The sequence below is a fragment of the Astatotilapia calliptera genome, chromosome 2 (assembly GCF_964374335.1).
Source record: "Astatotilapia calliptera chromosome 2, fAstCal68.1, whole genome shotgun sequence".
Lineage (NCBI taxonomy): Eukaryota > Metazoa > Chordata > Actinopteri > Cichliformes > Cichlidae > Astatotilapia > Astatotilapia calliptera.
In genome coordinates this window covers 24,192,135-24,216,843 of record NC_137423.1, presented here as the reverse complement: position 1 = coordinate 24,216,843, position 24,709 = coordinate 24,192,135, and the positions used below count along the sequence as shown (strand labels likewise).

At 39.6% G+C, this 24,709-nt stretch overlaps 3 protein-coding genes across 4 annotated transcripts in view; 2 read left to right on the top strand and 1 right to left on the bottom strand.

The window, feature by feature from the left end:
• Positions 1-66: 66 nt before the first annotated feature.
• On the bottom strand, positions 67-3,212 carry med7 (mediator complex subunit 7). Its single transcript, XM_026188807.2, has 2 exons — positions 3,070-3,212; positions 67-2,422 (listed from the first exon to the last, which is right to left on the bottom strand). Exon 2 carries the CDS (start codon positions 2,411-2,413, stop codon positions 1,652-1,654), a length of 762 nt encoding a protein of 253 aa, XP_026044592.2. The 5' UTR covers positions 2,414-2,422; positions 3,070-3,212; the 3' UTR covers positions 67-1,651.
• A 2,218-nt stretch (positions 3,213-5,430) lies between these two features.
• On the top strand, positions 5,431-12,949 carry itk (IL2 inducible T cell kinase). The gene is made up of 17 exons (XM_026188796.2): positions 5,431-5,964; positions 6,055-6,159; positions 6,314-6,395; positions 6,536-6,661; positions 6,885-6,922; positions 7,598-7,749; positions 7,863-7,928; positions 8,058-8,112; positions 8,495-8,574; positions 8,865-9,007; positions 9,143-9,217; positions 9,542-9,710; positions 9,789-10,005; positions 10,092-10,156; positions 10,252-10,370; positions 12,330-12,487; positions 12,580-12,949. The coding sequence occupies exons 1-17, from the start codon at positions 5,827-5,829 to the stop codon at positions 12,643-12,645; spliced, it is 1,854 nt and encodes a 617-aa protein (XP_026044581.1). The 5' UTR covers positions 5,431-5,826; the 3' UTR covers positions 12,646-12,949.
• A 2,946-nt stretch (positions 12,950-15,895) lies between these two features.
• Positions 15,896-24,709, top strand: part of cyfip2 (cytoplasmic FMR1 interacting protein 2) — a 29,360-nt gene continuing 20,546 nt past the window's right edge. For both annotated transcript variants that reach the window (XM_026188780.2, XM_026188782.2), the window contains exon 1: positions 15,896-16,104. The gene's annotated coding sequence lies outside the window, so the exon portion shown is untranslated. The remainder of the gene's footprint in view (positions 16,105-24,709) is intronic.

The following is a 24,709-nucleotide window of genomic DNA, read 5'->3' as shown; positions in this document are numbered from 1 at the left end:
GAATTCTCAGAGAAACAACCTTGGGTTGTCTTTTCAAATAAAAGAAAAATTGGGCCAAAACACATCTTGTGTATCACGCACTGATTTATTGAACTTATGCAAGTTACATAGACACCTCAGCTAACATCACAGAAACGCAAGTAGTGAAATCTGCGCTGCAATCACCAGCCTGAGGTGTATTTTCAGTTTCAACAACCAAACATGTGCACTTGAATTGCTTTACAAGCAACCAGTTGAAAGGCTCACATTTCTTTCCCTGAACAGTTGTGTAAGAGCAATCTGCTGCAAGGCAACACAAAATTGGTTATACTGTTAGGTATGCTTATGAAAACCTATAAAAGAGGGAAGGGGGTCAGAATTATTTGACATTTTACATAATATACATGACGACTTTTTTGTGACGACTCTCCATGGATTACACAATCTGCAAATCAGTGACAAGAATCATGCATTGCAAACATAAAGGCAGTCCAGCATTTACATGAGTTTTCATGCGACTCTGCTCTGACGGGTCTAATAAAGCCCTCTATGTTTCTGTGAGATGACTGCACTCTGACTGCAAATTTGTTTATTGGGTTTATTACAATTATGCAAACTTAGCACCCCCACCTGATCTATGTTAAAAATTTCTATTCTGGGAATATGTTTTCCGGAATTAGTCAGAATTTCTACATTTTAAATAAAAACAACATTCAATGGGGCCCTTGAAAACACAGCTAGCACCCTCAAATGTCCATTTCTGACATTCACAGCTTCCCGTTAATGTGACAGCATTTATTGTCATAGTTTCAAGTTTCGTGGGTGAACGAGTACACTGGTCACTTCTAAATAAAGGTTTAGGCATCAGCCTTACTGTGTGGTACCTAGTAAAACAACACAAACGTGAATGATAAAGTCACATTAACTGACACACATGGACAAAAGCATGACTGTGCATTTCTCTTGCTGGAGTGCTCATCTTATTAGAGCAGCAGTTCTCACACTACCTGCATGGCGGGAAACACTGGTGCAGTATAATCAACAAGGTGAAGTGAAACTTGAGTGGATTTTTTCTTAATGTGACCTTTAAGTAAAACTTTTTTTCTTAGTGGTTGGATAAAAACTGTGGAGTTTGGGGATTTAAATTAAACGTACTAGAAAAACTTTGAGAACCGATGCAGTTGAGAAAGCCATAAACAGCAAAGATGAAATGAGATAAAATGTTGCGCCCAACATTTTATCTCACCAGCTGTTTCAAGCTAGCAGTAAGAAACATTCGTCGATGATGTGTTTTGAAAGTTCCCAAGTCAGAAGAGAGGTTACCGAGCATCACTGTTGTACAGTGTGGTTACACTTGATTTAATGCTGATAATTCTTGAGGCCCCAGGCACACATTTTTTATGTGTATGGCAAAAACCACAGGTATAACATGTTCACTCTCTAAATCACTCTCGTACATGAAACCATGAGAACAGAGATGTATTACAACCATATACGTATAACTCAATAGCAGAATGCAGTCATGTTAAAGACTTGTGGAGCAAAGACCAGTGACATAACCAGTTATAAAATAAAAAGAACAAAAATATTCTGTGTATACCATGTACGAAAGTGCCATATTTACACAGAGTTCAGCAAAGAAACGACAAAAAAGAAAGAACATAATATTAAACTATGCTAGTTCATCAATAATGCTGCACATGGCAGCATCCTTGTCCCATTTGTCACTTCTTGAAGTAGGGATGCTCTTCTCCTGCTGACTCGTTGCCATGCAGCTGGCAGCTGCTTCCTCTATATCCATAGGTTCTGTTTTCAGCCTGGTGGCCTGCCCAGATGAACAGCCAACACTAGCTGCAGGAGGCGCACTCTTTGTCCCATCACAAGCACCATCCTGACCTTCCACTTGAGGCAAGTCATCAGGCAGGGAGGCAAGGCACCCCTGGATCATCTCCACCACCCTCTCCAGATGTTTCTGGAACCTCTCTGCTGTCTCTAGCCTCTGTCTTTTCTGGACCTCCATCATCACCCTTAGCGTCTCCCTGGCTTGATGCGGTCTGTACTCATTTATCAGATGGTGCATATGGACAAACAGAAGCTTTATGTCTTCCAGCTTTTCTTCACGCTTTATACTACCAGGGCTCTTGATAAGGATGTCCAGAAGGTCCAAAAAGTTCACAAGAATGGACATGTTCAGTTTCTTGAGCTCCCGTTTGTGGTCAAACTGCATAGGGTGAAGCCTCTCAATGCCTTGGCTTTCGAGAGGCCGGATGATGAGGTCATCACACTGGAAATGGTTGCCAAACATCATGTAATTATCTCTGATGGGTGGAGGTGGCTTAGGGGCCAGACCCTTGCGGATGTTTTCATCTGTGTACTCTTTGATGTACTGCATCGGTGGAGGAGGCAGGGCGCTGACCTGCTGTGGTTCACCCATGATACCGACCTGAAAGCACAAGAATCCGTGTCAATATATATAAAAAGGAAAGCAACATACATTAGGTTTTGCAATTTAGTATCTTAATTTTAAAAAAAAAAGTGTTTACAGTTCACAGTAGTTGAACATAAACACATTAATTTAGGCTATGTGCCTAAATATAACAGAAGTGAAAAGGTGTCTCTCTCACTTCACTATTGGGGGCACAGGTAGACAAGAAGCAGGATGTTTGCCGCAAAAAGACGGCATAGCTTTTTAATTGCAGAGACGTTAGCCGTGTCTAAATAGTTTGCTTGCACTAACTCCAAACAAATTCAGTGTTTGTTTGAGACCATCGCTTCGAAAGATGTGCTAAGAGGCCTATGCTAACACAAACTGCCCAGCCAGTTGTCTGTACGGTAAATATCTGCATATAACTTATGTTAAACGCTGTCTGCATGGGAATAGAGTTGAGTGAAGACTACCATTTACTGTCGCAAACCTTTGTTTGTTTTATCAACATGTTAGCCCTTTACTCTCCAACTAACTGCAGTCGTTAGCTTACCTGCTGACTGACTAACTGCTAACCTCCGCTAACGAGTTAAATCGCTACACCAAATATAATGCTAACCCACAATACCGTTAAAAGGGGGAAGACTTATGATATTTATACACACCTTTCAAATAACTCTTTAGTCGCTGAAGATATAAGACGCTAGATATAGACGTCCGTTAGTTCCGACCATTAGCTTGTAGCTAGTTTAGCTCCTTCCATTCCACACTAACAAGATTTTCGTTTCAGTCCCTAAGGCTCGACGTCATTGGTTTTTGTCCCGCGGATTGGACGATAGCAATTGAACAAACTAAACACCGATTGGGTGTGAGGATACCACGCTTGATCTTGTAGTTTTTGATACGAAAGTGCTTAATTTGAAGCTTATTTTGTACAGGACTGATGTCTTTTTACAATAGTGACCATCTCCAGCACCTGTTATCATTTGGTAATGTCAAATATTTTTCTAGTCAAAGCAAACCAGCAGTTTACAACGCCACCAATACTTTTAGAATAGAATAGAAAAGAATAGAATAGAATGCCTTTATTGTCACTATACAGTTGTACAATGAGATACAGAGCACCTCGTACTCAGTGTAAACATGCTCGGGGGGGTACAGTTCTGCAGCGCTATATACATATAGACAGTATTAACATAGGAAAAAAGATATATATATATATATATATATATATATATATATATATATATATATATATATATATATATTAAATATATATATATACATTTTGTACAAACATGTACGTTTTTTTAAAAAAAAGTAATATGTAAAAAATTGGGGGGAGGGGGGGGGCTGTGTTATCGGTGCATGTGTGAGTTCAGGGTGGTTATGGCTTTGGGGAAGAAACTGTATTTGAGTCTGTGGGTTTTTGTGCTGATGCACCTGTAGCGCTTCCCTGAGGGAAGCAGGCTGAACATGTTGAAACCAGGATGGGAGCTGTCCTTGATAATGTTTGCTGCTCTGCTGAGGCAGCGGGAGGAATAAATGTCCATCAGGGAGGGGAGAGGGCAGCCAATGATCTTTTGTGCTGTCTTGACCACACTCTGGAGCCTCACTCTATCCACCTTGGTGCAGCTGCCATACCATACCGTGATGCAGTAGGTTAGCAGGCTCTCAATGGACGAGCGGTAGAAGGTCAGCAGCAGGTAAGAGGTAAATAAAATGTGGAAGAAAATTACAATAGATATAAACTATTACGAATACAAGAGACAAAAGCTTAAAAATTCAAGGATCTATCCTTAACGTTGTGTCAGTATAAGACAATTTTCTAAACTTTCCTTTGTTTTTTTTCTTTTCCCCCAATTTATCACTTATATATGGCTTAAAACAACAAGAAGAATAAAATACAGTTGAATGCTTTTAAACACTATAGTGTATTGAGCATCTTAAGTTCACCCTTCTGATTCTGTCACATCTTTAAAACAAATGAAAACTTTCCACATTTTTAGTTTGGAGCTTTAGATTTAGAAAATAAATTATTTAGTGTCACACGGTCCTTCACATCTACTTTTACACTTATTTTATACTTATTTGCACTTATTCACATACAGCATGACAAATGTTCTCTTTTATTAAATACTCATATGGAACAAAATTGCTGAACATTTCCCATTCAACAGCACGTTAACTCCTAAAAATGTTAAATTCAGGTATTTTCTGGAAATGTTTTTAATTGACAAAAGAAGAAAGAGCCTTGAATTTTGACATTTACACAGTTCAAACTGTATAAAAATATACAGTCAAAGCCGATTTTGTAATTTTGGCTTTTTGGATCTGTTTTGTTGTTGTTGTTTTTTGACAATAATTAAATTAAATTAAATTAAATTAAATTAAATTAAATTAAATTAAATTAAATGGCAATCCCAACTCATTCAATCCACACCAATCTGTTGGAACTCTTTCCTGGTGGTGGTGCTGTAGTATCCTTTAAATCTTTCATTCGGTGTGACTGTAAAAATATTTTCAGATTTTAACTTTAACTACATTTTCTTCCATTGTAAGTTGACAGCACTACCTCAGCAGTTTGAAATTTTTCGGTCACTTTAAAATCATTAATGGAGCCCAACCATATTCTTATTACCATATCATTACTGTTACAATATTATTGTTACTATATTATAACCTGTATTATTATTATTAACCTTCTTTTCCTGCACAAACCCCCCCAAAACCAAGTAAAATATAAGGGAGAAAAAAGCAGTGATGGAGAAAAAACAGGGCAAATCCTAAAAGACATCATGAACACGTAACACCAAACTCTAAATGTATTAATTATGGCAGGGGAAAAAAACAGATTCTTTTGTGTGTGTGTTTCTTGCAATCTCACAATCTCAGTAAAAACTTTTGTTTTTTCCCCTATTACTTTCTTGTTTCAAGTTAAAATCATTTATGCCATTTTTTGCCCTCTTAGATTGAACCCCCCTTTGCCCAATGCTGACATTATAACCCAACCTCACTGTAGTAGTGGGACACATCCGTGACCTTTGAAGTGAATGTTGATGGAAAGCGTTGAAAAATGTAAAGGTTAACGAGTCATCCTTTTTCTGGGGATCGCACTACTCATAGTGGCTGACTGCAACGTGCACTAAGTGAGTGAAAGTGCCTGCGAGCACCCTGAACGGTGTGTATGTGCGCGCACGCGTGTATTTCGCTTGCACAACGCATTTGTTGCCGTAGGATGTGGTTTACTGTGCAACAACCCTATGCCGGAAACTCTACGACATCTATCAACTTATCATCCTCAATTTTTTTTTCTTGTACACTCACTGCTACTCTGTCTCTGCATGCTGTAGGCAATGCCGCCTCTCTTGGTATGACAAAACAAGGCAGTATTTCTCATTGCGCTTCTCATAGCTGGTAAAATGTTCCCCAGGGTGATTTTGAAGGGAACTCTGATCAAAAAATCTCAACAGAAGAAGCGAGTGTCACCCTGTAACTATAAAGAGCGATTTTTTGTGTTGGATACCCAAGACCTGAAGTATTCTGAACGTCGTCCCGGGGTAAGTACAGTATGTGCGGTTAATCTGTAGAGCTGTTTCAGGAATGCAGACTCTTGGCTGTTTGCTGTAATCTAAGCTGTTTTGTTGCAGAAAAAGCCTTTGCTGAAAGGTTGCATCGAGCTGTCCAGAATTAAGTGCGTGGAGATTGTGTGTACTGATGTGCCTATACCATGCAGCTTTAAGTACCCTTTTCAGGTAAGATTCATCATTTCCTAGAGACCAACTCAATTGTCACCGCATTAAAATCTACTAAACACTGCGACATACACCCTATATACAGTGTATGGTGAAGTATGACTGAAAATGACAACGCATATAACCTTTCTTTAAAATCTCAATTCTTCTGCAGGTTTTTCATGAAAGTTATTACCTCTACATATTTGCACCAGACAATGACTGCCGTCAGAAATGGGTCAGAGCTCTTAAAGAGGGTAAGCCATTACCATATATCACCAGTCAAATAATAATAATAGTACTATGACAAGTCGATGATAAACCGCTGATTGTATGAACTGCAAACACATACGGATGGATATTTCAAACAATATTTCCCTTGTTCTGTCTGATGTAGAGACAAAGAATAACAACTTAGTTCCAAAATACCACCCAAACTTCTGGATGGATGGAAAATGGAGATGCTGCCAGCAAACAGAGAAACTGGCGACTGGGTGCAACGTGTACGACCCAGTGGGCTATGGTTTGTAGCATTTCTTTTTCCTTCTCTTCTACTTCGTGAATCCAATGATTTGTGGTAGCGATTCCATTTGAATTAAGATATTTGTATGGCTTTCGCACATATGGTTAGAGTAAACTTGAACTAAATGCTTTCGTTTTGCCTAATCCAGTTCATACCGTTGTTGCTTTGTGAGTTTAGATGGGCCAAATAGCTCTCCAATTTAACATTTCTGTTTCCCCTACAGCCTCTAAAAAGCCGCTTCCCAGCCTCCCGGAGCCAGAGGTACCACCATCTAAAACACAAACGACACAAGCTTTTGAAATGTTATTGTGGTTATTACTGATATTCCAATGAAGCGAGGGAGACCAAATCACTTTTTCAGTTTTAATGCCTATCATGTTTGTCTGCAATACTTTTAAACACAGTTTCTCTCTACATATTTAATAATTAGGTCATGCATTGGTTTTTAACCACTGTTTCTGTGGTTTGATTTTGTGTGTTCAGGCAGCAGCTCTGTAGTTGTTTCAGCGCACATGTGTTTGAGTGTTTACTTAAATAGATAGATAGTAGAAGAAATAGAAGTACATTAAAGTTTGTCAAATGAAAATCCTTGTTGATACTTTTTCCTTTGGCACTATGAAAATGTAATTTTATTTGAAACCTCTGGATTTCGTATTTGTGTATGAACTTTTTGGGAAGAGTTCACTCAGACCTCTCAATAATTTGTACCAGGTTATTTCCACCACTTAAAAAACATTTTCCTGATTGGCAGAGCTAAATTCAAAATTTGGGGTTCTTATTGCAAAACTTCAGCTTCATGATTCTAAATCTCGAGTTATTTTCTCATCTCATCTCGGAAGTTTATGATAGTATGTCGAAATTTAGAGGTAATAACCCAAAATTTTGTACATACCTGTACAAATGGTTTTTAAATCAGATTTTTTCCTCCCTTTCCAGATGGAGCTGGAAGATTCGGGGCAACAGAAGGTCATCGCTTTGCAAAACTACACGCCACAGGGAGACAATGACTTACCTCTTCAGAAAGATCAGGAGTATCTCCTGGTTAAGAATTCCCATTCCACCTGGTGGCTTGTACAGGATGAGAGAGGGTAAAGCGCATTACAGCCAATGCCAAATTCATTTGAACTGTTTACATTAAAAAATAGCAGTACATTTCAAAAGAAGAACCATTAGCTAAATCCCTTTTCCTGTCACCCATTAGGAACTCGGGTTTTGTGCCCAGTACATACGTAGCTGAAAAATCCATCAACAACTTTGAAAGATTTGAGTGAGTTTGAATTCATTTCTTTTACTCGAGCTTTTAATTTGCAGTGTTTATTGCTGCTAATGAATTACCATGTTTTCCCTCCAAAACTGATTTAATTGTTGTGTTAAATGTTTAATGTGTTCTCAACAGATGGTACAACAAAAACATTAGCAGAGCGCAAGCAGAAGAATTGCTAATGAAAGAGGTAAAAACAAAAACTCAGTTCTGTTTGGCAATAAAATTTCAAATGATGATTTTGATATGATGATGACAGGCAAGATTTAGCCCCTGTATGACACAGTGCATTTTGATGCGACTGTGCCGCCAACAGCAATGTTGCATTTGCAAAATCGCTGCATATGCACCTGCACAACGACAATTCGACTTGACATAGAACATGAAAAAAAAATTTCTCACAACCACAAAGTTTCCTCCAATGTTGAATTTCCTGCTTTGCTAAGTTTTGCAAGCAGGAAGGGAAAATGGTTATCCATCGTCGTCTTTGAATTAAAACGGCCGCCAGACGTGTTACAGAATGCACCGCCGAACGTGGGAAATCTTATGTGATCTCGTTATTCTGTCTTTAGGGTAAGGAAGGTGCATTCATTGTGCGGGACTCAAGACAGGCGGGAGTGTACACAGTGTCTGTTTTCACCAAAGCACCAGGGTAAATGTTATTTATAGTGTTCTTATGAATTTACTTAAAAAATATCTATCAAACAACTCTATAATTAAAACAGTCATATATGGTTACTTATATCATGAAAAAAAATTGATGGCTCATAGGATTTCAATCATTTTAAGTGACCGTTAAAGATGTAACCAATGAGAATTAAGTATAAGATTAGTGTAATCTTGTGATATTTTTCTGATCTTCCAATGTTTATGTGTAATCATCTGCTCAGGCAAACATTTGCTTTAAAAATGTTTGTTAAGTTAAGCATATATTCTCATCAGGTCTAATGGGGAGAAGAATCCGAGAGTGAAGCATTACCAAATCAGACAAACCGAAACGAGCCCAGCTTCTTTTTACCTGGCAGAGAAGTACCTGTTTAGCACCATTCCTGAGCTCATATATTACCACCAGCACAATGCTGCAGGTAAGTGTGCCAGCTTTTCTCATGCAACAGCATTATTTCAAAAAGTTCAAAGGATAAATGAAGTTCATCTTATGAAACGGCTAAATTCTTGGTCCTGCTTTTTAAATTTCCCGTTGTCTCTTTCTCTTTGTGCAGGGCTAATAACACGGCTGAGACACCCCGTCTCTCAAGGTCGATGCTGTTCCCAGGATTCTACTGATATCACAAAAGGTTTAAGTCTTTTTGTGATGCCCGAAGTTTGTTGAACTAAAGCTCCAAGCAGTCCTAATTTATTGCTGTGAATCTTGTTTTTGCTGACCTCTGGTGGGTTGCACAGAATTACACTTCAGGGCTGTTAAGTAACTCCACCCTTTTGTCTTTTAATATAAACCAATGTAATACAAATTAATCTTTGCTGAAAAAAAGCAAGTGAAAATGAGAAAAAAAAAGTCCTTTTTTATTTGTGAAACTTGCATGAAGAAGTTTAACTCTATGGTTATATAACTGAGCTATAGTGTGGATGCTTTGGTTCACTGCTGGTTTGCTGGTTAACAGATCAGTGGGAAGTGGACCCTGAGGAGCTGATACTGGGTCAGGAGATAGGCAGCGGCCAGTTTGGACTGGTGCTGGAAGGCAGCTGGAGGGATCTCAAGGTAGCGGTGAAGATGGTAAGAGAAGAGTGCATGTCAGACGACGAATTTAAAGAAGAGGCACGGATTATGATGTAAGTACAGTTCACGGTGGAGATCTGTAAAACGAGTTTGAAACCACTCAGTTTATCTGTGCATGTGTGTTTTAACAGGAGACTCTCTCACTCTAAGCTGGTACAGCTGTATGGCGTGTGCACACAACATTCTCCTATCTGCCTCGTGTTTGAGTACATGGAAAACGGCTGCCTGACGGACTACCTGCGAGAAAGGAAAGGCTCGTTGTCTCAGGATATATTGTTGGGGATGTGTCTGGATGTCAGCGAAGGGATGGCTTATCTAGAGATGTCCAACTTCATCCACAGAGATCTGGTAAATAAATAAAGTGCTCTTTCACGATACACTTTCATATCCCTGCTTTGTTAGAGGACTTTATCCTTCCTTTCTTCCTTCCAAAGGCTGCCAGGAACTGTCTCGTCTCAAAGAACAACGAGGTGAAGGTATCGGACTTTGGAATGACCAGGTATGTTCGTGAAGATCAGTTTTTTAAATTATTACATAACATTAATGTCACAGTGAGTCACAGCTTATGGTCTGTGTCCACTCTCCATACCCTAGATTTGTTCTTGATGATCAGTACACGAGCTCACAGTGCTCCAAGTTCCCTGTCAAGTGGTCAGCCCCAGAGGTCATCAGATACTGCAAATTCAGCACCAAGTCTGACGTCTGGTCATTCGGTGAGTTTGGGCGCTTGTCTGCCATTCAGCTGTTTGGTTTGCATTTCTGATTCACTCGTCTGGCAAGTTTTGCAGGTTGGGTGAGAGCAGATTAAATCATATTTGTTTTCCTGATGGCACATGTGCTCAACTGTAGTTAAATAACACTGCAGTGGTTTAGACGTTATATATTAAACAATTCTTTTTATCCTGTGAAAAAAAAAAACTGTGCTCAAACTGGAGCACAGTTTTCTTGGGCAGACTATTACTGCAGTTATCCGTGACAAAGCCATTTTTTTTGGTAAATTTTTATATAAAATAGTCTAAAAGCTAGCCATTTTCATGATTCAGTGACAATTAGTGGATGCACAATAAGCTCAGACAATTGCCGAGGTTTGAAAGGAGATTAAACAGACAGAAAGCTTTTAGCTTGACGTCATCTTTGGGGGAAAAAAAAGATTCTGTATTATGAATCTATGATTTTCTTGTGTAAAACGGATGTGCTAAAACTAAGTAAAAATAAAACATATTATAACTTCTACAATAGGGGTTATTATTTCTATTTCTAAACAGATTTGAATTATGACCTATTCTAAAAAGGTCTGGATCCAATTACTGACGTCCCTTAGAAATCGTGAAAAACAAATGAACTGCAGTGACAGTTTAAGCAGGCTATTGCGTTTCATTGGTAACACAAGTGTTTTCAATCATGATTCTATGCATTGAAATGGTAAAAGAGTAATAATTCAGCTGTATAGTATCATTGTTACACTGATGATGGGCAGGAGAAAGAGGGGAAAAGTTTGTCTGAGGCGTCTTTCAAAAGATTCTTTATGTCAAGATTTTTACTTCCTGGTTAAATAACGGTTTAAAACTAAAAGAGACAGTCGGACCATCTACAGGCTGTGTGAAGTTCTTGAGACTGCAGCTGCTAAGAATATTAGGAAACTCTTTCATTGGATTCTTTCATGCCGGCTTCAGTGGATGAGGCTACCAGAGGAACATTAACTCCAGACTAAACAGAGCTGATTTAAAGGATCAAAGTGCAAAAGCGTCTGTCGACACCATACGTTGGTTTCTGAATGAAGGTTGAAAAAAGAGACCCCGCTTTTGAAAGAGGATTATAAAAAAAACCCCTTAAACTTGTGTTTGATAAAATACAAATAGACAAGTCAAAGTGGTTCTTGTTGGATGAAGTTTGGGATTTAAAACTAGTTTCCAAGTTTGCCGAAAAAAAGAAGCTTTTGAAGAAAAGAACGCTGGGGACGACGGATTTCATCAAGATCATCTGGAGTGAAATACATTTATGTGCCAGAGCTCTGTGCCAGTCACAGGCCAACGCTGCTTCTTCCAACAGTATAAAGATCTGAAACATACTTCCAACAAGATGGACTGAAACAAAATCATTTGAGCCGAGTGTGGAAAAAGCTGAAACTCACAGTGGGGGGAAAACGTGTTCATCAAACCTGAATGAACCGCAGCGGTTTGAACATGAAGAGTCAAACGACCTACAGAGATGTGTGAGTGTGTGTGTAGGTGTGTGTGGGGGTAGGTAAGTGGGTGAAAGGGAGGTGGGCGTCCTCTTGTGAAGAATCACAAAAACTGCTCAGCTGCACAATATTACAATTAAGGATCAAATACTTTAGGCAGACGACTATATTTGTTGTATTGAATGAAAGCGAGATGAATTACTTTTAAAGTAAGAACTTACAGCAGAGCAAATTTTAGGTGTGTGTGTGTCTCATGTGTAGGTGTGTGTATTTTTTTTATTGGGTAGCAACAATTTTGGCCAATTCTGATCTGTAGTAAATTACTCTCAAATGAGGCTAAAAATAAATGTGTTTCAGTTATATAAAAAAAATAAATAAATAAAAACACACTGCACTGGACTAGAGTAGCTCACTGTTAAAAGAACGATACAATATGGACTAAAATGCTTCCATATTGTTTAACAAGTGCTGTCTCCGTGTCCCTCTTCAGGTGTGCTCATGTGGGAGGTGTACAACGAAGGCCGACTCCCCTATGAGAACCGCACTAATGCAGAAGTGGTGGACTCCCTGAACGCAGGCCTGAGGCTCCTGAAGCCACGCTTGGCCCCGGACTCTGTCCACCTACTCATGGAGTGGTGTTGGAAGGAGGTGAGGACATTACCCTTTTTTCAAGCAGAACTTCTGCTGATCATAAAATGAGCAAACGATTAACTGTCGTTTGTTTTCTGTTCTGTTCCCAGAAACCAGACGATCGCCCAACATTTGGGCTCCTCTTTCACGAGCTGGCCTCCCTTTCAGACGCCTGAACCAACATGTGATTTGTGATTTTTTTTATATATAATATTTATTTTATTTATTTACTGTAACCAGTTGCTTGTCATTTGTAAAGTTAGATTATTCCAAAGCAATTTTATATCCTGGATTTTGCACTTTATCTCTTTCGTAGCTTTGTAAGTATCCCCTGAGAGGGCTCACACAGTCCATTCACACAGCTACTGGTGCTTCCTGCAGAATCATGTAAAGGTCTGAGTAATTCTATAAGCCATATAAAAGTGAGATGTTTGCTTTTCAGTCAGCTGACTGTCATTAAACTGAATGTTTTACATCTTGTCACTTCTCACTGTCTTAGTTTCCTCCACTACAATAATGAAATCTTGGCATAAGAAATATTTTTGTTTCTATATGAAGAAATTATTGAAGTTGCCAGATGTTATATATATTTAGAAATTAGAAAGGCTTTCCTGTTTTATGGAGCTCACTGACATTAGCCACAACAGTCATATTTTTGATGATCATCCATATACTGTATATAAAAGATGGACATAGCTACAACAAAGTCATGAGTCATGTTTTTTTTTTTTTTTATGAATTAATTTTGGAGTCACAGGTGACCACATTTGGTCAAGATAGATTTATTACTCATTGCTCGGATACATCGTAATATGTGGTAAGTAATATGAGTCATTGAAACTGTGCTAAAGGTGGAGCACAGTCTTCTTGATTAGACTATTACTACAATTATCCAGAGATGAAGTCATGTTTTTGTGAAATTATATTTAACAAAAAAATGCTCCATATCGCACCCACACCATGAACAAGGTTGGTCGATTTCAACTGTGTGACTCTAACTTCTACAGCTGTCTATACCAGCAGCCCCCCACCCCCGGGCCACGGACCGGTCATTTGGTACCGGGCCACGAGAGTTGAGCCTCGGGTGTGAAATTTATGGTTTTCAGGGTTTGTATCGTTAACTCGGTTTCCCTGGGTCTTTTCCCGTGTTGTAGTTGCGTGTCTTTTTTTGAAAGAAATATTTACACATTACCATAGCGACCAGAGAGCATTAAGAGGCAGAGAGGAGGATGTTACTCTCAATGTTGTTGGTGCATTTCAGGAGGACGCTGCTAATTAACTTACACAATTACACAGTGAATTCACGTTTATTATTATATTTACAAAATACCACAGTTTTTGTCTTGGTCGTATCTTTTTTTGTTGTTGTTGTTGTTGTTGTATTTATCCGCAACACCTTAAAGGCTGGTCAGTTAAAATATTGTCTGACATTAAACCGGGTTGTGGCGTCAATTTTTCAGTCAAATAAGCCATACGTTATTGGAATGACTCACTTTTGGAGCCAGACTCCAGTGGCCAGTCAAAGAACTGCAGTTTCTGGTACAGGCACAGTAACTTTTTTCCCATATCAAATGATCAATAATTCTCTTGTATCATGTAAGTAAGTAAGTAAGTAAAATTTATTTATATAGTGCTTTTCACAGATAAAAATCACAAAGTGCTTTACAACACAGAAAATGGGAATATAAAAACAATATAACAGTAAATAAAACAATGTAAAACAATAAAACTATAAAAACAGCATAAGAAGAAATTAATCAAATGCTTTTCTAAATAAAAATGTCTTCAGCTGTTTCTTAAAAGAATCAATGGAGTCCGTGCAGCGAAGAGACAGTGGGAGAGAATTCCACAACCGTGGTGCCACAGTCTGAAAGGCCCGATCACCACGAGTTTTAAAACGAGTGCGCGGTGCCACCAGCAGTCTCTGATCTAATGACCTTAAAGCCCGAGAAGATGTATGTGGTTTCAGCAGGTCAGATAAATATTGAGGAGCCTGACCATGTAGGGCCCTAAAGGTTAGAACTAAAATTTTAAAATGAAACCTAAAATTTACAGGCAACCAGTGAAGGGAGGCCAAGACTGGAGTGATATGCGATCTTCTCTTGGTGCCATGTCAGCCAACGCATTCTCTTCTGACGATAGTGGCAAGACGTGGAATTGCAGTTTCCTGCTGGGACATAGAGCAATGTGCAAAAGTCTTGAGCCACCGCTCATTTTTTAATATCCATTATAGGAAAATGGAAAAAAGGTGCAGAGAATGGAAATCCAGTGTAATTTGGCATACCTCAGCCTTTTCTTTCCATTTCCCTTCCCTAAGGATGTCTTCTTGACACCAAAGTAGATGGATCAGCTGAAGGGTCAGGCACATCTCTCAGGTTCTAAAGATACAATTTAAAACTGATTTGTTGCTAAATTGTGTGTTATTTGCAGATAGAATGAATGTTGGTTCATTGTTTGAGTGCCTTGGTGGCTTTTAAATGCTTGAAGTGTTAAAGCAGCCAATGTATAAAGAAAAACTTTGAAAGACCTTCAGAAAGCCTGAAGAACTATCACTCAAGACCACATTAAGAGGTTACAAGAAAGTCAAGAAATCAAGAATGACTAAAGACTCTGCACAGCATTTTTTTTCAAAGAAGGCCTCGCATATTTCATCAAGCCAATACTGAACACAACACAAGGCAACTCAATTACAACATATGGCTACATATGGTAGAGGAGTCCGGGTGCAGAACTGGCCAGTACAGACGTTTCTCCATATGAAAACATCTGGCGTCAAATGAAATGGAAAATACTACAAATCAAACCCAGGAATGTCGAGCAACTACAATCCTGTATCGTTCATTTTTTGTGATTTCTTTGCTTAAAATGAGCAATTTTCTCAAATTAAGCATGTTATATGTTTTCTATGTTGTTGTGTGAATAAAAAATAGGTTTATAAGATCTGCAAGTGAAAATGGGATTTCTGTGGTCTTTAAGCAGTTCACACAACATTCCAAGTTTTCTGGAATCAAGGTTATAGCATGTTGTCATTATAAAGTACTGTATTCAACACATACGTTTGAAATAATAAACAATAATATTTAACTACATGCTACTACATGCAACTTGAATTCATAATTATAAATAGTGGTACAAGGTGGGTGAAGTAGGGCCCTTTACTTTTTTCTATATCCTATTTATCATGTAATTAGAATTCATACAGAGAACTAAGAATTTACCACCGCCTCCTTTAAATGAGGTTACCCTCAGTTTCCCTATACATACAACATATACCCACAGCTTTTGATGTTGTCAATTTAAAAGCCTGAAACGCATTGTGTATTTATCCGTACCCAAAGTATTTTTAAGCAGAAAACTAGCTCAAATGAAGCGAATCAACATGTCGGGGCTCCTCTCATCGTCGCCTGTGCTCCACTGTGACTGTCTCTTTAAGAAAATGCACTTGCAGCCATTTTCTGCTCTTTGTGTGGGGTGGATTAGCACCGGGTTGGTACTGGGCGAAACTAGAGCATCAGTCGACATAGAAGACGTGGAAAAAAAGAAAAGAAAAACCTAGGAAACATTGGCTCGCCGTCGCAGACCGCGACACGGTCCGCCCGATTTAGTTTGTCGCCGGACGGACATGCAATTTTCAGGTATGTGGCAAAAAGTAGCGATGGATGCAGACGCAGCGAAGAAGATGAACGGGGCTGGTGATGTGCTTTGGGTAGTGATGATGGCTGGAGACTGGAGTGCTGTTTTTCCCCCCCTTCTTTTTATTTTGCCTCCTTTTCGCATTTCACATCCTTTCCCTTTACTTATCTGTCCGTGCGCAAATGTAACAATAGGGGGATCCTTGTAAATAGGAGGGACTCGATTGGGATCGAGCGCCCCGCTTTATCGTGGATAATTGTGGCACATGAATGGGATCCCCGTTAGCTTACATCGGCATCGTAGCTCACGCTGAGATGGGTGGGGTGAGGAGAGGGTGCCTGTGTGGCAAGTGCACTGATGAATGATGGAGCACGTAAGGCTCCACGGTTTTCTGAGCTGATAACAACCGTTTCGCTGCACAGACACAGAAAGATGTCGAAAAATAACGTTTTGGTGTTTCAGATTGCTCGATTTCACGACGATGCTCTGGCTTTTAAATTTTTTTCCCCCTTAAAGGTCCTCTCCCCTCTTTCCAATCGACTAACAGGCCACAGCACGGTCAGATGCACAGGATTGTTTCACAGCTATCACACCAGCAGGCAGGCAGGGTGTTCCAGATCAACTGGCGTTTAGATCAACTGGCGTTGGTCGAACAGATGTGTGGCAGTCTTGCGTTTCAGGAGCTCCTACCGACAAACCAGCAAAAAAAACGCCAAATGTGTCATCTGTGACACTTGTGAGGTTATCTCAAACACACTCCGTCAGTCTTGATGCTGTTGAACAACAAAATGTTTAAAAATGTGGCGAGTTTACCTGGTGATATCCTCATGCGCGACGCGATCGCGAAAACAGCAAACAAGTAACACCACGCCGTTGTTGTTCACAGGACAGCAAGAGTAAACGATCGGGAGACCCTTGTCGTCGTTATCGTTCCACTCGCACGGTTTATTTCACCGAATTCAGCGTTTTTGCTCCACAACTAAAGCGAGCAGTTTGCTCTGTGCACTAACATGGACTCGAGTCAACCAGCGCCACCTCTGGCCAAGTGCCACAGCCTACAGCCAGATCAACCTGTGACACACATCTGCACCACGTTTGAATTCGTGTCATGCACATTTGCACCTTTCAATTGTGTGTTTGTGCGTCATGCAAACAAACCTTTGAAATGAATGAAATGATATCATGTATTTAATATCAGCCTACATTTGTACAAAATGCCAAATGACATACACATAAGAATCACCATCCTGATATCAATACTTTTGCCCATACGAAAAATGTCGTGAACACACTAATATTTCACCAGTGTTGTAACATCACATGTCGTTAGCGTAGTCTGTCTGTGTCTTCCCTCTGCAAACAAACATGTTAGAGTTGGTTGTGATATACAGTCTGCATAAGTGTGGTCAATCTAATAAACATTTGTAAGGAGATGGCAGTTACTGTGAATGTACAGCAGGTGATTAGTAATAAACAGCCAGACAATGACTCTGACAATCTCATTCAATCTTGCAGATTGCACCTTCTGTGGAAAGTGGTACCACACAGTGTGTGTGGACTTCCCCTGTGCAGAAGGCGACTACAAATGTTGTGGGTGCTAAATAAACAGAAAAAAGTGATCCCTGTTGTCTTTGCTTACTGATTGTTTTCAGTGTTGACAATCCACATTGCTGGCATTGCATCTTTCAACATGTTTGTGGGCAGATTTGGATGTACCAGGGGTAAGTGCAGCCACTCAGCCTCTACTCACTGTGATCATAGCAGCAGGTGCAGATGTGTCACAAGTTAATCTAGTAGTGGGCTATGGTCATGTGTTAGTGGTGGGAACAGTCATATCCACTCACTCTCACTGGCTGTTTATTACTAATCACTGTGTAACTGCTGTGGATTCACAGTAACTGCCGTCTCCTTACAAATCTTCATTAGATTAACCACACTTATACAGACTGTATATAACTCCAGCCATGTTGATGAATTGCCTATATTGGCTGGAAATATTCATTTTCAGGGAAAAGACACAGACAGACTATGCTAGCGACATGTGATGTTACAACACTAATGAAATATTGATGTGTCATATTTGTCCAAGGCGTATTTCATTGTTATGGAAAAAGAGAATATTAAAATCATGATGACCAATTGGAGTGGTGATTTCTATGACTTTGTGTATATAATTTGGAATTTTGTACAAATGTAGGCCAATAAGGAATATATGATATCATTTCATTCTTTTCAAAGGTTTATTTGCATGACGCACAAACACACAATTGAAAGGTACAAATGTGCATGACACGAATTCAAACGTGGTGCAGATGTGTGTCACAGGTTGATCTGGCTGTAGGCTGTGGCACTTGGCCAGAGGTGGCGCTGGTTGACTCGACTCCATGTTGGTGCACAGAGCAAACTGCTCGCTTTAGTTGTGAAGCAAAAACGCTGAATTCGGTGAAATAAACCGTGCGAGTGGAACGATAACGACGACAAGGGTCTCCCGATCGTTTACTCTTGCTGTCCTGTGAACAACAACGGCGTGGTGTTACTTGTTTGCTGTTTTCGCGATCGCGTCGCGCATGAGGATATCACCAGGTAAACTCGCCACATTTTTAAACATTTTGTTGTTCAACAGCATCAAGACTGACGGAGTGTGTTTGAGATAACCTCACAAGTGTCACAGATGACACATTTGGTGTTTTTTTGCTGGTTTGTCGGTAGGAGCTCCTGAAACGCAAGACTGCCACACATCTGTTCGACCAACGCCAGTTGATCTAAACGCCAGTTGATCTGGAACAAGGGCCGTTACTTGTGCTCAAATGACAGGTTCACCCACTTCCGTCTCAGACAGGCTTAGTCTAAACCCAGATGTTTTTCCTTTCCATTTCTCTCCTACAGACGAACCTGCCAGTTTGGGTAGAAATGTAAGCCTGCCATTGCTGCAGACTCTCTGAGCTGTAAATCTGTATGCCAGACCCTCACCCACAAGCAGTGATGTAATGCTTGAATCTTGATGCTTTGCTCCTGCTAACACTAAGGATTGCAAAATTAAAACCACAATGAAAATGAAACCCGGTGCCATTAATAGTCAGGTAAAATTAGGATTGTTTTTTTTTTTTTTTAAAAAAGAGTCTTCTTTAGGTTTGTGATAGTTTTACGGGAAAACTTCACATTTTTGACTGATTAAAACGAGTGTTTCTTGTTTCTCTGAAAGTGTAATTTGCTAAGATTGATAATAATAATAATTATTGTTGTCAGTAGTAGTAGAAGTAGTAGTATTAATAAGAATAATTTGTTGCAATTCAGGTATTATTGTTAATATTAGCTTGCTAACCTCGCTCATGTGTTAAAACAAACACACACATATGTTAATTTATGATGTTTTTTTTTTATTTTCATGATTGCACTGTATTCAGTCAAATGGCAAAAAGTATTGTTCATATACACTAAAATATAAATAGATAAATACATAGGTTTATTGTTTGTCTTCTTTGCAAAATCCATATTCATTGCATAAGATAAAGTAATCAATTACTGGCATTAGTAGCATCACTGCTTGATTGACATTTATTTACAGATATACATTCCAATGAACCCAGAGTACCACGGCACTAAAATCTGTTAAGCAAAATGTGTTTACAAAAACTACAACATGCATGTAACATACACATATGTCAACAACGTACATGTAGTGTACATCTAATGTCAACAACTAACAAGTACACGTAATGTCAGCCACATACACGTAACATACACGAAATGTCAACAACATACATATAATGTTGTTCATTTTTCAGGTCAGGTACTTCACCTACATTTATAATTTGTAAAGATTTGACTGGTATTAAAAAAAGTTCCCAAAAGCTACATAGATGTTAATAATCCTGGTAACATAGACAGTTTACATAGTAAGTTACAGATTCAATTGTGTCTAAGAGGGTTAATACGTACATATGCTACGATCATTATATAAGATAATAATTAGTTGCAACTCAAGTGCTAACATTACTGAAGTGAATTCAAGGTTGGTTTCTACGAAAGTTGGCTTACTGCCACCTGAAGTGAAAAACCATCAAATCATTTACTGTGAAGTCGGTCATGGTCATGTTTGTCATGCTTTAAAATTAGAAGAAAAAACACATCTAAACACCACCACAGCATCCCGCTATTATTGTCACAGAGAGATGTCTGAACTGCTAAGGCTAGTTACCAGCTGTATGCCAGGCTAATGTGGTCTAAACCAGTATACAGCTAGAAATGGAGCTGTCTAAAACATCCCTGTTTGAACCATCTGCTGAGAATAAATCATGAGTGGTTAAAATTGACTCATAAACTCATCTCATCCCCGTTTCTCCTTTTAAGAGCTATGCTGTGAGTGCAACCAGGCAGTTCCCTTTAACGTAAAAGGGAAGATTGAATTATATCCTTTAGCTTATTATCTATTTTGCTTTTGGGTAGTGAGGGGGGCTGGAGCCTATCCCAGCTGTCATAGGGCAAGAAACGGGTTAAGGCTGATTCTTGACATGAGACACCTACAGTCATTTTAGAATCACCAATTAACCTAAACCCAAGCATGCCTTTGGGTTAGGGTTAGGTAGCTGGAGTAACTGGAGAGAACCAATCAGAAAAGCCCCAGATTGGAGTTCAAACCAGACATTCTGTCAGTGAGGCAATAGTGGAAACCACAATACCAATGTGCTGCTTTCATACCAGTTCCATTCTATTAAATTGGTTAAAATTAATATTTAAACATCCTTATATCTCCAGAGTTCTTCAGAAAACAGTATATTAAGGAGCAACTGAGTAGTCCGTTGTGAAAGATGTGTTGGAAGCAGGAAACTGGTCAACAGTAAGAACTTGCAAATGACAAATTGTGATAGCTAGAAGACTAATTAAGGGCACCTCCTAAACAGAGGGCTTTGTGGGGTATTCCTGGTGTGCAGTAGTTAGTGCCAACCAAAAACTTGGTGAAACGGCAGTTTCTTTGTCAGGTAACAAGGCTCGTTAATGCTTTTTTTTGGAAGGAAAGGCTTACTTGTGTGAAGAGCTGAAACACAAATTGCTGGAAACTTAATTCTGGCCATGATGCTGACCCCTGTTTGTGCTCACAGGAAGCATGTGAGCATTAAAGTGGCCAATGGTGGGCTGCTCTGATTAATCATCATGTGGTCGGCTATATGTGTGCAGTGTTTACCTGGGAAAGCTATATAGGTCCATAAGCTAGAATATTGGAATAAGTCAGTGTGATCATCAGGAAAGCATTCTGCTAGGAAACCTCGGGGTCATTATCACTCATGTGAGTTTCATTTTTCCACTTATCACCTACCTAAACATTGTGGCAGACAACAGCATTCAGCACATTTTCTCCTTTAGCAGAACAATTTGCTCTGCAAGAGTCCGATTTGTTGATTAGGCCTTCAGATTTCCGAGATCTAAATCCTGTGGGATGTATCCAAAGAGGAAAAAACAATATGTGCAGGTCCCACCTCACAACTGTTACTTGCCCGAAACAGCTCAGTGATTCAGGGTACAAGTACAACTATTTTGCAGTTGACTGATTTGAGAAACACAGCGAGACAATGAGTCTAGATATAAATAACGAACTAGACAAAGAAAAAGGAAGCAGCGCAAGCTGTTGTGGAACTGTAGCAGTCAGATGAAGTTATTATTATCACCACTTACAAATGTATTTTCATAAAGTTGCCAACATAAATACAACTAGATACACCTGGTTTACTTTTCGTTTGCTGTCTGTACTTTCCAAGCTTGCTGATGGTTATGCGAGGCATGCTCTTGTTCTTTCCCTAGTCTATATTCATCTCTGCAAGCATGACATCACAGAAATCATAAGATGAAAGCAGTTTTTTTTTTTTTTCTTCTTCTTCTTCTTGTGCTGCTTTCAGAAATGACAACCAGCCTGTGAAATACCTCAGCCACACACCGTCCCCTGCACAGGATGCTCTGCACAGACGCTGCTGGGACGCACATTTAGCCGCAGAGTTAGTTGGTGTCGCTGAACGTTTTCTAAATGATCGCATGCGTGACTAAATGCTCGAGATCCGTATTGTGCCTGCCTTCAATGCTGATCACATATGGTCTTATTGCGTGTATTACAAAGCTAGCCTTGGGTGGGAGATCCCATGGAGTGGTGCGAGGCTGGAGTTGACACACTTTCTCTCACTTTGTCTTCCTCTCGGGCAAGATGTATTACACAAAGGCCTAGCAGCGCAGAGTGGTCATATTTTTTTTTATTATTTTTTTCTGCCTGTTACATCATGCTCCATGTTCTGACTGCATCTCATTCCTTTCCTCTGCTTTATTCATGATATTCTGGGATCTTCTCACCACCTCATTGTTTAGTGCTGTCACGAAGACATCAGACCAGAGCTCTTCATGTATAGAGGCTGCAGTTATAACGTGAACTCGGCGGGGGGGAGGGAATATTACTGTGTGAGTTTTGTGAAGCGAGTTGTTGTCTCGTTGCCTCATTTGTCCCTCTTTGGTTGTTCTACTAGGTTTCCAAGTGCCCAGAAGGGAATGAAGGGGCCCTTTTTGCTGGGCGAAGATGCACATACACACAGAGACTGACAGATAAACCTACTGTTTAACAGAGCCCTGTATAGGGTGGGAAAGTTTGTTCAGCCAACCCAGGCTTTAGAGCGCGTCTGTATTTGCATGCACAGATGGGAGTTTAGCAGCACTGAGCGCGTTTGTCTGCCCGACAAAGCCCCTGTAGCGAGCTGCGTGTTTCATTTTCTGTATGCCGAATGGTTATAAATAACCAGCCAGGTCTTAAAAGAATCAGGCAGTGTGCGCATCCAGGTTGTAAAGCAGCACAGCAGTGTAAAGAATACAGGAAACACTCTGTTCAAGATGACAAAATCCTCAGACGTTTAAAAAAAGGGGTTTCTCACACACACACACACACACACACACACACACACACACGTGTAGAGTATAAGTTGGTACACAACATCCTTGATACACTGCCGGCTTTTATCTGTTTCACAACCACCGTGTCCACATTAAACGTCATACTTAAAATTATGGAACAGAAACAAAAAGAGCAGTTAAAGGGCGATAGCGCTCAGCAAATGAGTGGTACTCTATACCATAATGGAAAATGATGTCACCGATAATCAACTAAAGAAGCGGTTATTCACACAATAGCAGAAACGGGAAGTGGAACAACCTACATTTAGCATCCAGTAATCATTATACTTATCTGTGTACGTGTTTACGTGTGTTGATCATGGTAAAATCTGATATTGATGAGACCCGCTGTAGCTGGAAGTACTGCAATAGTGACAGAAGGTTGGTAGTTGTTGTTTTGTTTTTTTTTTTCCTTTTGTGGTGTTGTAACACCACAACATACACTCACGAAACTTTATGGGTCTTTAGTTCAGATCAAAATAAAGGTTGAGTTTTGAAAGCCCGTGTGGTCTGATCCACAAGCGCTAACTAAAGAGGCCAAGTGGCCGTTTACCCACTTGTGCCACATTCTTTTTTTTTTTCTCTTCTTCTTCTTCTTCTTTATTTTGTGTTGCAGTGTAAACTGTATACAGAGCTGCAGCACCCATATAAAGTATCTTTACTGTGTGTGCATATATTTTGGAAGCTGGGTGAGGTCTGAGAACTCGGTGCTGTTTGACTGGTGGCCTACCATGTGAAAAAAATGTCACAGTCTGATATGACAGGAAACCCCACCCACTTTCTATTCAGATCATTTGTGATCATTGGTTAAGCCTGCATATGCGACCATTACCGATGACCAAGAGCCGGCGAACTCATTATGTAGGCTTCTCGTCACAAAATGACGGTTTTGCAGATTCTGCATTTACTTTAAAGTTGTCCCGTCTTCCCATTTCCCACTGTTGGAGGATTTTATTTTTCAATTTCCCCTCTCTTGTATTTTGGCGTTCACACTTTCCTCTCTGCTTGTGCTGGCTGTGACTGTGTAGTTTTTAACGTTATCCTGCAGTGTGAAATCGTAATCATGCATTCATATATACCACCTGATATTTATTTGAATTGATAAAAAAGTACAAAGCTGCCAGCAATTTGAGAGTTTAACAGGAAAGCAGATTTTGCCAATGCCGCATTTACAAGATAACACGTTTTTGTGTTTGCTGTCGAACTTTCACTGTTTTTCGAAGCGTTTTCTGCTTTTTGCCAGATCAATGGCATTTTCCAGGTCTTGGCATTTCATGAATTATGCTCTTCAGATATTCTTCTAGTCAAGCAAAAAGCCAAAAAGGAAACTGCAAGGGGCCTCTTCCCCTTTCTTCCCCCCAAGTGATACAGGTGCAGGGTGAATGCACACACTTTCTGCACCAAAACAGGGTTTCATGGGAGGAAATGAAGTTGTCTAGACATACTAAGACAGTGTCTGGTGTATGTGTCCTTTAACCCTGCAGTATCTGACTATAGAATGCATTTGAATTGCTAGAGTGTAACCTGCTTATTCATTTTTATCTGTTTATTCAGTAATTTCTTGATCAGTTGTCCCCTGACTTTTCTGTCCGATTGAGACAAGCACCCCAGGTTCATTTTGCTGCACAGTATCACGTGTCAGTTTGGGTTTTTTGTATCGAGGACACCAAATATTGATATTTTATT

Excerpts from the sequence above, each read along its gene's own strand:
- itk (XM_026188796.2), top strand. The coding sequence starts at position 5,827 with ATGTTCCCCAGGGTGATTTTGAAGGGAACTCTGATCAAAAAATCTCAA. Across the intron at positions 7,929-8,057 it reads AACAACTTTGAAAGATTTGA|ATGGTACAACAAAAACATTA; the intron begins GTGAGTTTGAAT and ends TGTTCTCAACAG. Across the intron at positions 10,371-12,329 it reads GTCTGACGTCTGGTCATTCG|GTGTGCTCATGTGGGAGGTG; the intron begins GTGAGTTTGGGC and ends GTCCCTCTTCAG.
- med7 (XM_026188807.2), bottom strand. The coding sequence starts at position 2,413 with ATGGGTGAACCACAGCAGGTCAGCGCCCTGCCTCCTCCACCGATGCAG.